Source organism: Vanessa tameamea, chromosome 25 (assembly GCF_037043105.1).
Source record: "Vanessa tameamea isolate UH-Manoa-2023 chromosome 25, ilVanTame1 primary haplotype, whole genome shotgun sequence".
Lineage (NCBI taxonomy): Eukaryota > Metazoa > Arthropoda > Insecta > Lepidoptera > Nymphalidae > Vanessa > Vanessa tameamea.
The window spans coordinates 3,174,061-3,186,453 of NC_087333.1; the positions used below are offsets into that span (position 1 = coordinate 3,174,061).

General features: G+C 29.7%; 1 protein-coding gene across 2 annotated transcripts in view; it reads left to right on the forward strand.

The window, feature by feature from the left end:
* LOC113403500 (inactive dipeptidyl peptidase 10) overlaps positions 1 to 2,458 on the forward strand; it is a 196,724-nt gene extending 194,266 nt beyond the window's left edge. Inside the window, exons 17-19 of one of the 2 annotated variants that reach the window (XM_026644076.2) lie at positions 307 to 518; positions 1,280 to 1,455; positions 1,854 to 2,458. In XM_026644076.2, the coding sequence (XP_026499861.1) occupies positions 307 to 518; positions 1,280 to 1,423 (356 nt within the window). In that variant the 3' untranslated portion in view covers positions 1,424 to 1,455; positions 1,854 to 2,458. The remainder of the gene's footprint in view (positions 1 to 306; positions 519 to 1,279; positions 1,456 to 1,853) is intronic. The other variant, XM_026644075.2, reaches the window with a different exon arrangement.
* The last annotated feature ends 9,935 nt before the right edge of the window (positions 2,459 to 12,393 follow it).

Consider the following 12,393-nt stretch of genomic DNA (forward strand, 5'->3'; position numbering starts at 1 on the left):
TCGCTAGACATTGGCGCTGTAAGAAATATTAACCATTACTTACATCGCCAATGCGCCACCAACCTTGGGAACTCAGATGTTATGTCCCTTGTGACACTCACCATTCAAACCGTATCGTATCGTAATGTTGGCGGTACAATTGTGGGTGGTATTGACCCAGACTGGCTTGCACAGACGGGCAAAGCCAATGAACCGAGTAATTTTAAATTCAATATTGTGGTGACAATATGTTAAAACTTATCAATAGACAATCCCTTTAATATTGTGATATATAATAATTACTTATTTACTAATTATTTTTAACAGCCTCAGCTTATTCAGAACGCTACATGGGCTTCCCGAACGCAACTGGTAATTACCGAGGTTACGCCGATGCTGACGTCACCAAGCAGGCAGCAGCACTTCAAGATAAGATGCTGCTTTTAGTACACGGCACTGCTGACGATAACGTTCACGTACAGCAGACGATGGCGCTAGCGAGAGCGTTGTCTGACCAGGGTAGCACGTTTAGACAACAGGTACGAGTATGTAGAATCTAAATACTTTTAAAAAATAACGTCTTTATAAAATTCGTTTTTACATACATTACATACATTAGCAGCCTGTAAATTTCCCACTGCTGGGCTAAAGGCCTTCTCTCCCTTTGAGGAGAAGGTTTGGAGCATATTCCACCACGCTGCTCCAATGCGGGTTGGCGGAATACACATGTGGCAGAATTTCGTTGAAATTAGACACATGCAGGTTTCCTCCCGATGTTATCCTTCACCGCCGAGCACGAGATGAATTATGAACATTAAGCACATGAAAATTCAGTGGTGCCTGCCTGGGTTTGAACCCGAAATCATCGGTTAAGATGCACGCGTTCCAACCACTGGGCCATCTCGGCTCTTAAAATTCGTATAACGTCTTAAATATAAATTTTATACAAATATTTTTAAATATAAATGCTGTAACAACAATACAGTGCCTGTGACGTCAACGCGTTAAATGACATCCCTAATAAAAAGACCAAACACAATAAAAAAACAATCATATACATTACCTAACTTACATTTAGGACATTTTATTTCACTAATTTACAACGGCCTATAATAGTATCAAAGACGTTTTTGCATAAATACTTAACACCAGAATTTCATAATGAGCAGTTCAGTATTTAAGACGTAACTAACAAACAAAGTCACATTCTCGTTATTTCATATCAGTTAAGATGTCTATGCACTTGCGAGTTAATTGATAATAAAACAGAATTTTTTTTTAAATAATTTGTTTTTTCTAGATTTACCCAGACGAAGGTCACAGTCTAGAAGGCGTCAAGAAGCACCTATTCCGAACAATGTCCTCGTTCTTGGATGACTGTTTCAAGAAACAAGTGCCGCCAGAGACAAAGGCCGGACTGCGAAATGGCGGTAACCTCGACTGAGACTCGTGGAGGGATGAGGAGTTGTACTCTTGGTATTTCATTTTTTTCTATAAAAATGTCTTTAGAATTGGAAGCTAATCACAAAATGATAGTAGGTATATAGTCACCTTTGTTCATAGACAGTAGCAAAGAAATACAAATATTGCTTTTTATTGGCACATTGCCAATCATCCGGTATCCGAGTTATGTCTCTTGGGTCTGTTTAACAAACAATAGGTTTTGTTTGTGGAATAAAAGATATAAGAGAAAACGGACATGTTGGTATTTCGTTAACAAAAAAAAAATATTTTTGACAGTTAACAAAAAAAAAACAGTCTTACAGTCGGAACGTCTGTGGCCGGTATTGACGATTTACCACCAGAACCATTTTCCCGGCTGACGCTCCGCCGCAGATGGAATTCGAAATGTAATATTGTATATATTTTTACAGGTAATTACAATGAAGTAGAAACCGCCAGAGAAGAGTTTATTAAAATCTGTAGTACAATTATTTCCATATCCCATTCGATATTTACTGCCAAATGGACTATTTCATACACATCAAACATGCATGTGATACCTAGTTATAAATAATTGTGATCGTGTAAATTGTATGGTTGAATTCTATTAAAAGCTTTTAATTAACGAACCCTTACGCGAGTATGTAGGAGGTTTTGCATATGCGTGTGTGTGATTGATAAATAGAAACGCACAAGAAACATTTAAATATATGCAAACTATTGTGATCAATGGAGTAATGACGTGCGAAAACGCGAATGGTGTTGCAATATGAAAAAAGATCCGTTTAATGTATATTGTTTTGATTATTTTATTACAAAATATCTTTCAAAATAATTATGAAGATTATATTGCGCATCTGTACCAAACTATTTGGCGACGCAAAAATCTTTAGAAATAATTAAAACATAGCTCGAACGCACAAACGCCGTAAATATTTAAAAAAATTCTTTATTTATCAGATTGAACAATAGAAAGATGTTAAAAATGTAACTGGTTCAATATTATCTTAATATATTTTTTAAATATTTACGTAATTATGTGAAACACAGAAAATTAAATTAATTAATATGATAACTTAAATCTGTTATAAATAAATTAATATGTTCCATTCGACATTAAAGTATTACTTCCAGGTATCATTACTTTTTTAATTCTAAAAATTTTTATCAATCTCAGGGATGAACTGGCAAATAAATTATAATGGTTTTTTATTTTTTTTAAGTGTAATTAATCTTGTTAATTAAATAAAATGAAAGGGTCTGTGGGCCGGAACGGCCTAATGATCATTGAGCCTCTTTTTATTTTAATCATCTATTAAATTTATGGGTACTCTAATTGCGGCCCAGATTTTTGTTTTTTTTTTCTAAATCGATGAAACTTCCGAAAAGAGTTATCTTCATTTCAAATTATAAAAAAAAAAACAATTATAGTTAAATATTCAACTAGAAACGTAGGTTTTTGTTAAATAATTAAAATTTTAGTTTAGAAATTAAATCGCGTGTATTATATTCGCATTTTTAATCGTCGAAAATTCGTTTTAGAAATTTCTTATAACAAAAAAAATAACATTTTGCTTTATTCCGCAATTCGATAATATCTATTTTTATATTATCTTATGTTTTGCGGAATAACGCAAATTCCTCGTACGATTTGCATGGAACTTGAAATGTTGGTGATGTATATTTTATATTTTAAATATTGTATTCGGGTTTTGATCACGATCTTAACTTTAGCACACGTGACCGAAGTGACGTCGTTGTGCTATCGTCGTAAAATAAAAACACAATTTACTCTGCTTTAATTTTTTTATTATTTTGTCCGTCGTTTCGGTAGAGTTGCCCCGTCTCGTCTCGTATCGTGATCAAAAGCTGAAGTCTGTTAATGAATGTAACGAAAAATGTTTAATTTTCATGGGAATTTGCAAATTCTTATATAAATCAGACGGCCATTATTTAGTGACTAATAAAGGAATTGATAGTTGCTCTTTAGTCAATGAGTTTTGTGATCTTAGTACTTAAGTTGTTATGGTAGGCGATAGTACTTTAAGATCGTCACTGTAGTCAAAAACGATAGTTAATTTTACGTTGAAACCATGTGTATTTGTTTTTGATTTGTAATATTCAGTGTATAACAATGAAAACAAAACAAAGTATTTATGTAATATGGTTCAAATTTACATTAATACTTTGAGGGTTTCTAGTCTACTGTGCACTAGACACAGTAACCATGAAATTGTTATGACGTCCATAGACGTCCCAGAAAGTGTTAAAGTATCCAAATATTATTTGGCTATAATAATAATCTTTAATTTAACAAAATATTGAAGATTTATGAAAATTATGAAATGTTTACATTTCTATTGAAATATTGTTTTTTTACATAATGAAAGTAAAGAGCATTATAACGCAACGTTGTGCTTCTAAATAATTATTCGAATTGAACTTTATAGAAGTGCTGAAGTGTTGATTTATAAAAACATTTGAACAATAGATATAAGCGAAATTACAAAATAAATTTCCGAACCTTAACTACGAAGTTAATCTCAAAATAATTCCTTCGTTTTCTCGAAAACGTAAATGAATCGTAACTAAATTATAATTTAAACTATATTCAAATAAATCGAAACAATTATAATATCGGTAGCGTCATTACGAAAAGGTAAAGTGTAATTTCTAAATGACAAATAATTGTACAGATATTTATTACGAAATTTTAAATAATCTAGATTAAAGTAATGCCTTCTAGTGTATCTTTCAAAAATATAGAAAAGTTTTTGCGAAGACAGTACCTACAACATTTTTTTAAATTCCAAAATAACATAAAAATATTTAATTAATTGAATATCTTGGATGGAATTAAATTGTTTTGGAGAAGAATTAGTTTTCTTTTTTTTAATAGTAAAGCGTGAATACGTATTTCGGATTAAAAGTCTTCGTAATATTTTTTTCTACATTTTTGTATGACACGTATTTTATATAGATTAAAATTCGATCGTTGAAAGTTGCTCAGTCTCGTTTTCAAATTTTGCATGTTTCTAGAAACTTAATTTAAACATTAACAATTTATAGCGTCAAGTTAAACTTTAGTAAAGACCAATAGTATTAAAATATTTTATTAATGAAATAAAATTTTAAAATATTAGATTTGAACTTAGTAAAAGTCATTAGTGCTTTAATAAATACTAGTCACGTTCGAATCGTGAAATTTAAGGCGAAAATAACTTTAATAGCAATAAATTATAGTAAAAATACCTCTTCTTAATAAATATTCTTAAGTAATCACATTTCTTCCGTAGGCACCGTTTTGAAAAAATAACATTTTTGAATAAATTAAATTATATAAAACAATGAATAATTCCAGTTTTCTTTATAACACCAATTTACACATAAATAGGACTGTAAGAGAATATTCATGCATTGTCATTAATTTTTTACGTCATTTTTAATGGTAATAAAAATATTTTGTTACTTATTTATCACGATTTTCGAACGAAATCCTTGTCACAGGATAAACGGCAAAAGTAGATAATGATTCAATGAGTAACTTTAATTCTTCGTGTAATGAATATTTCAGATTAGTTTAGGTTCTTGCGATGAAAAAAGTTTTCTTATACCAATGCATTGAGTTATTAAAGCAAAACATTTTTCATTAATCCGTATTACTATTTGAAAATTAAGTTCCTAAACTGGATATTTATTATAGTTTCAATACATCACGTTATAACCAAATATTATGACATAATTTTTTCAGTAATGTTTTGCATTGGATTTTTTTTTTAATTCTAAAATTATGATTCGATCATAATTTTGTTTTCAAAATATTTAAGACAAAACGTAAAGTGAGAAAGACCTAAGTGCCAAAGTGTCGATGTTTCTCTTAATTTTCATTATAATTATAATTAGAGTAAGAATTTAATATTAAATCACCTTTCATATTCGCTTTAATGGTAATTTTAGTCGAATAAGACTCTTTTGTTAATTATTTTTCAAATTCATTCAAGACAACTGTCCTTTGTCTTTACTTCAAATTCTAATAAATTACAATATGCGGTACCTATTACTTTGTGAAAAGATAACATTTAAAATGTATAAGTCTATTATTATTTATAATGGTATATACGAATAAAGTATTATAGTATTTAAAATCGAAAATACTGTTAATTTATTATACTTAGTAGTAGTATAAGAACTTCCAATCTATTTTCTTGTAATTAGAATTCTTTAATATCAAACAATACAACATTTTTGACCTGACAACGTAGCTATGTGTCTTTCAACACGAAAATAAAAATGTTACTAATTCATATATAAATATTTAAGGATGAAAAGTTTGAATCGCATATAGTCCAAGATAGGCAGTCTAATTAATTTCATCTCTCTTACACTCATTACGTTGTCACGTCCAAAATTTATTCAGGTTATCACAATTGTCACAATGACAGCACGGAACAAAATGGCGTCTTCCACCTGTCATTAACTTAAATAAGATAAAAAAAATGCGATTGTTAATGGCAAGTTTTTAATTAGACTACTCTACACAGTGAGTATTAAAGGTGTGCTAATATATAAAAATAGTTCTATTCCAAGTTGTGCCATTTTGTCCCTCCCTAAAACTGTCGTGACGTCAATTTGACAAGACAACGGATCTATTTATGAATGAAAACAAAAGAAGTATATAAAAAAGTTTTTTATTTATTTTCGCAATATTTATTTTAAATAATAGTATTTATTTCTAATCCATGATATTCAAGAATTATATTTCTATGCAATAAAACGCAAGATGTTTTAATCTTAAATTGTAAGTACGTTAAAATGGAATGCGATAAAAATGTTGAACTTAAAAAGTAAAATATTAAAAAAGAAAATCATGGAACATTGATTGTGAATATTGCCTTTTTAAATGTTTTTGGTACTTAATTTAAAAGCTTGTAAAGTTTTTTTTTTTAAATAATTCATAAGATACATATTCTATTTATTGTAAATTATTATTTTCATCGAATATTTTTTTAACAGTTACAAAAATGGTAAAAAATTATGTTGCTGTCTTACTTACTAAATAATAAAAAAAAACAATCATTCTTATAATTTTGATTATAGATTTACTTTGTGTGTTTTTTTTTTTTTTTTTTTTTTTTTATTTTATTTAGGAACACCAACAGTACACATATGCAACATTTATATTAAATATACAGTCAAAAGTATCAGGTCTTCATATGTACACCAATTACAGGTATTCACAACATTGTCTGAGAAGTTTTATAACAACAATAACACCTTAATCTAACTAAATTAAATTACTACTAAAAAAATAAAAACAACATTATATATATATAAAGTTATGTAAACAACTACACATAAAATTAAAAGTGAAACAGTTACAATTTTAGAGAGTAATATTTATGCAGAGTATGTTTGAATTTTGAAAATGAATCATGAAACATGTCCAAATCTGTTATCTCTTTATTTAAGAAGTTGTATAAGTTGCACATCCTAACAAGTGGAGAATGCGCACCTAGATTTGTACGAACTCTTGGATGGTAAAAAATTTTAGTAATGCGTTGACGAGGAATTTTATTAGGTACTGAAATAGAAAGCTGAGCTAGTAGATGGCTGCTATCAATGTTGCCATTTATGATATTGAACATAATGATTAAATCATGAATTGAACGTCGAGCATGCAGGTTCTTCATGCCAAAATGAATTAAACGTTGTTCGTACGGGCATCTGAATGATATTTTATGAGAATGAAAAGCTAAGTAACGAGTAAACGCTCGCTGGACTCGTTCGATGCGCTGACTGTGTATACTATAAGTTGGATTCCATATCGATGAAGCATATTCTAACTGACTGCGTACTAATGCGTTAAACAATGTAATTTTGGTGTGGGGATTTTTAAACATCTTTGTATTGCGTCTTAAAAACCCTAGCATTTGAAAAGATTTTTTAGTTATATGGTCTACATGGGACACAAATGTCAGTTTATTATCAATTGTAACACCTAAATCGCGAATTTCGTTGACTTTTATAAGAGAAATTCCATTAATGTTATAAGATGTTACAATTGGCTTCCTCTTTCTAGTGAATGTTATATAAGAGCATTTACCAACATTTAAATCCATCAGGTTGTCTTTACACCAGGCGTTTATATTGTTTATATCATTCTGCATATAGGCTACGTCAAGTTGAGAATCAATTAATTTATAAATTTTTAAATCGTCTGCAAAAAGAGAGAACTTACAGTGCTTAATTACCAGAGTTATATCGTTAACGAATATTGAAAATAAAATGGGACCCAGGTGTGAGCCCTGGGGAACGCCGGATTCCGCATAATACGCTTGAGATTCGTATCCATCTACTGCAACTACTTGAGATCTTCTGTCCAGATAAGAGGCAAACCACCGCAGCAATGAACCATTTATACCTATTGCCTGAAGCTTTCTAATGAGAAGCAGATGATTGACTTTATCAAATGCGGAACTAAAGTCAGTGTAAACGGCATCCACTTGCTTACCTTTGTCAACGTCGTAGATAATGTCTGATATAAAAGACAAGAGGTTTGTTTCCGTAGAGCGACCGCGCTTAAATCCATGCTGATGAATAGAAATATCAGATCCAGCAAATGATGATATTAAAGGGCTTATATGAGATTCGAATAATTTTGAAAAAGAGGATAATATAGATATTGGGCGATAGTTCTTTACGTTACTTTTATCACCTTTTTTGTAAATAGGTATAATTCTCGCTCTTTTCCATTCCGTTGGGAAACAACCGCTTTTTAAGGATTGATTGACAATTATCATAAAAGGAAGAGCCAACACAGATGCACAACGCCTTATGAAAAGTGGAGGCAAGCCGTCTGGTCCGGGTCCTTTGTAAATATTTATAGATTTCATTTTCTTCAAAATTTCATTTTCAGAGAAGCTTAGTTTTGACATATTTTTTCCACCAGCCAATTGCAGAGGCCTGCCAGAGGGAATTGAATTACGACAAAAAACTGAAGAAAAATGTTGAGCGAATGTATTGACTATCTCTATGCCAGTATGGGCACTATTTCCATTAAGGTATATTGTGTCAGGAATAACGGATTGTCCCTTTCTTTTATCCTTCATAAACCGCCAGAAGTGTTTTGAATTTTTTCTAATGTTTGACTCAACGTTAGAACAGTAATTACAATAATTTATGTTAAGTAAGTCATCACATCGTTCTCTTAGTAGTTGGTATTCTATTAAGTCTCGCGGATTTCTATATTTACGGTAATTGATTCTTAATTTATCCTTTTCATGAAGCAATTTAATAAGTGTTACACTAGACCAAGACGGGAATAATGATTTTTTGTATTTTCTTTTTGGTACATGTTTCACAATAACATTATTTAATATTTTGTAAAAAATTGTTAACATATCATCCACGTTTGTAATATTTTCAAATTCGTTGTGCCAGTTATAAGATTTCAGTTCACTTACTATATCTGTGTAATTTGCCTTAAAAAAATTAAAGTCAACTCGACCCACTGAACGACAGCAATTGTTGTTATTAATGTTATTGAAAATCGTTAAGCTTATCAAAAGTGGAGGATGTTTGTTATCGACCTTACTCAAAACATTTAAGGGGTCAGTTACTTGTATATCAAGAATATTACTCAATACAATATCCAGCATTTTACCATCAATATTAACAATATTATTGTATTGGCGAATGTTATTCATTGCCATGAAATCTATTAACAAATGACCTAACTGATTATTGCTAACATTATGGGGTTCTAAATCGTTATTACTATCGACTTTATTCCACTGGATAAAACCAAGATTAAAGTCACCAATTATAATTACATTTTCAATCATATCAGCCATCTTATTGACATTATCAAGGAATTTATTAGTGGACTCGAAGTTAGCTGTTTTAAGTACATATATACAAATATTTTGCAAAACAGTGTAATAAAATAAATTTTATTACATTATTTTAATGAAATAATTATATACGTTTTAAATGAATGATGAATGGTTCAAATGAATGATAGATTTTTTTGTGATGCCACTGACAAAGGCAATACGAAACAGAACTTACCTGTTTACCATACTTCTACGTAGGTCTTCTAAAATGTATTTAAGCAATCGGAGGTTGTCTTTCGATTTTTAAAGCGATGATATGCTTAGTACTTGATACGGAAAGTCCGGCAACTAACTAATATTCAAAGAACCATTCGTATTGCTTACGGATAGTAAATATGTATAATTGACGTTTAATTTTTTTCTTAAAACTTTATTAGGTTGTTATCGTGCATATATGTTAATATCCGTTATTCGTAGTCTCACGATTCCGTAAGTACTAAGCTAATAGCTTCTGAATTACCTCGCACACAATTCTATTAGCAAAACGAACCGTTCTTTGTGTATATAGTAGTCGGACATAAACTGATAAACTATGAAATCTCACAATTTCAACTCGACCCGACTTTTGTATCTTCATAATGAATTACGCCGATTAATTAATTTAATTTCATATTTAATAAACATTAAGAAGGTGTGAATATTTGTTTAAAAGAGCTTATAAAAATCTATCTATCTAAATTAGTTGTTTGATTATATTATAATTAAAATTAATGTATAATTTCGCGTTAACTATTAACTCCTTTTATCTCTAAGCTGTTATTACTATAAAATTTTATTTATTGTTATCGTTACTGTGAATACTTCACTTAACTCACTAAGAATAGTTACTATTGTATTGTGAGATTCAATAAACACACACTACATAAATTTAATGTTTTATTCATATTCTCCCTCAATCTACAAATTCAATTCAGAATACTGAAGACTATTATTTCATTTTATCGTTTTGTTTTACTGCCTCATTGGTTCAGTGGTTGCACGGCCAGCCCCGGTGACAAAGAGCCCGTAGATCACCAAAAACTCGTCGGTTCTGCGTCTGTAGGATCAATGAGAAGCCGAGTTTAGTATAATGCAACTACGATAATGATCTCCAGCGCAGTTGCTTAGTAAGTCAGGATGAGATTTTAAACGGATGGCTAAAACGTCAATCTTGGTAGGAACGAAAGGGAGAGAAAAAAAAATCTATCTCATTTTATTATTTTATCACACAAATTATTATAATAGTATTAATTATTCAAGGAATTCTTAAGATTTTCATAGCATAATTAATATAATCTCTTAACTTTTATCCGTGGTAGGGCTGTGCCAATCGTGTGATCATTAACCATCACCGAGCAGGAATATTTTTATGGTTGTTCTGGTTTGAACAATGACATAACATCGAATGCAATATAACATCGATAGTTGCCAAATTCATTCATTTCCCTCACCACAATAAATGAAACCAAAAAACGTGTGAAATTATTTATTCAAGAAATTCAGATAATGAACAGTATCTATGTATACATAAATACGCTATGTTTAAAATAAACAGTCTATATTTACTCGTGTAGTAGCTGCGTAGTTAGTTAAAGTAATAAAAAAATAAATAGCAATACTTAACTGAATGAATGTGTTCCCACAGATCTCACTGGAAGAGGTCGGCCAAATGAATTGTGGCGTCGTGTCCGTGACATAAGCCGGGAATAAAACTAACTAATGGATTTCATACAAATACATATATACTTATATACGTAAAGACAGTATACCTAATATAATATTATAATTCCACATTCTGTTTACTAAAAGAAGCACTTACTCTGAAGTGATTTCACGCTCACTAAAAATTGATAGACCATAAAGCTCCTTTTTTTTGCAAAAGCCCCCTTTTGAGGAAAGTTGTGGAGCTTATTCCAAAAGGCTATAATGCGATACAATTTCGACAGAATTTCATCAATACAAGTTTCCTTATAAAGTTTTCATAAAAATAAATAAAGAATATTTTGATTTTTATTTGATTTGATCTTTACAGAAATATTTAATCTATGATTATTATTATTATTATTAAAAAAATAACCAACATATAACACCTGAATTGTATTTTTTTAATATATGGGGAATTAATGAAAAATTTATTCAAAAAAGGGCTTAAATAATCATTTTTTTTTATTATTTATAATTATATATTAATTAATAATTATCAATTATCAATCAATCATTTTTCTTAAACAAAGTTATCGCTAACATGAATTCAGTCAAATTGTAAATCAGGAAAATATATTAAAATATTGTTTTGTTAACCGTACTAAAATTTATCACACGTTGAATAAAGTTCACGGTCATCCAACTATATCGCGAAACTGACATTTGTTTCTCTACGGAGCTTATACTTGACCATCAACAGCTGACCTTGTATTTTAATAGAATCGGTTATTTTAGGCTTAAAAGTCATAACGGAATTTTATGCTTAAAATTTAAAACTTAGGACGAAGGCAACACATTATTATCATGATCTATTAATTTTAATTAACAATTATATAGGTAAACTAAACAAATTAAATGCATGGAGTTGAACTGCCCCGGGTGATTACTATTATCAATTGATAAATTAAATGTTTTTTTCTTTACGAGCCTACTAAATTATTAATCCAAAAAAAAAAGTTAATATCATCATAATATTAAACTCCAAATCCTTTTGTCTTGGTCAATCACGAAACAAAAAAGTAGTGAAAATTTATTGAATTATTCACATCATTTAGCAAAGCAAAGCAAAGCGCTGTTAATAAAGATATTTTTTCTTTTTCATAAAAAATAACAAAAAACCAACTGCGCGCCGGGTTTTGTCATTCGTATATGTATCAAATAATTCTAATATGATGTGCGTTTACGTAATTTGTAATTAATTATTATTATTTATTAATAATTAATAATTCTCATATTAAAATATTTCGTTATATTGCTACAACACAGAAAACATATCTCAGGACGAATTCTTAATCAAATAACATGAACAATGGTCGAAATCTTGAATAAACTATACGTAACGGATTCATGAAAAAAATAGCATTTTGAACGTCATTATGAAGCTGTTATCAAA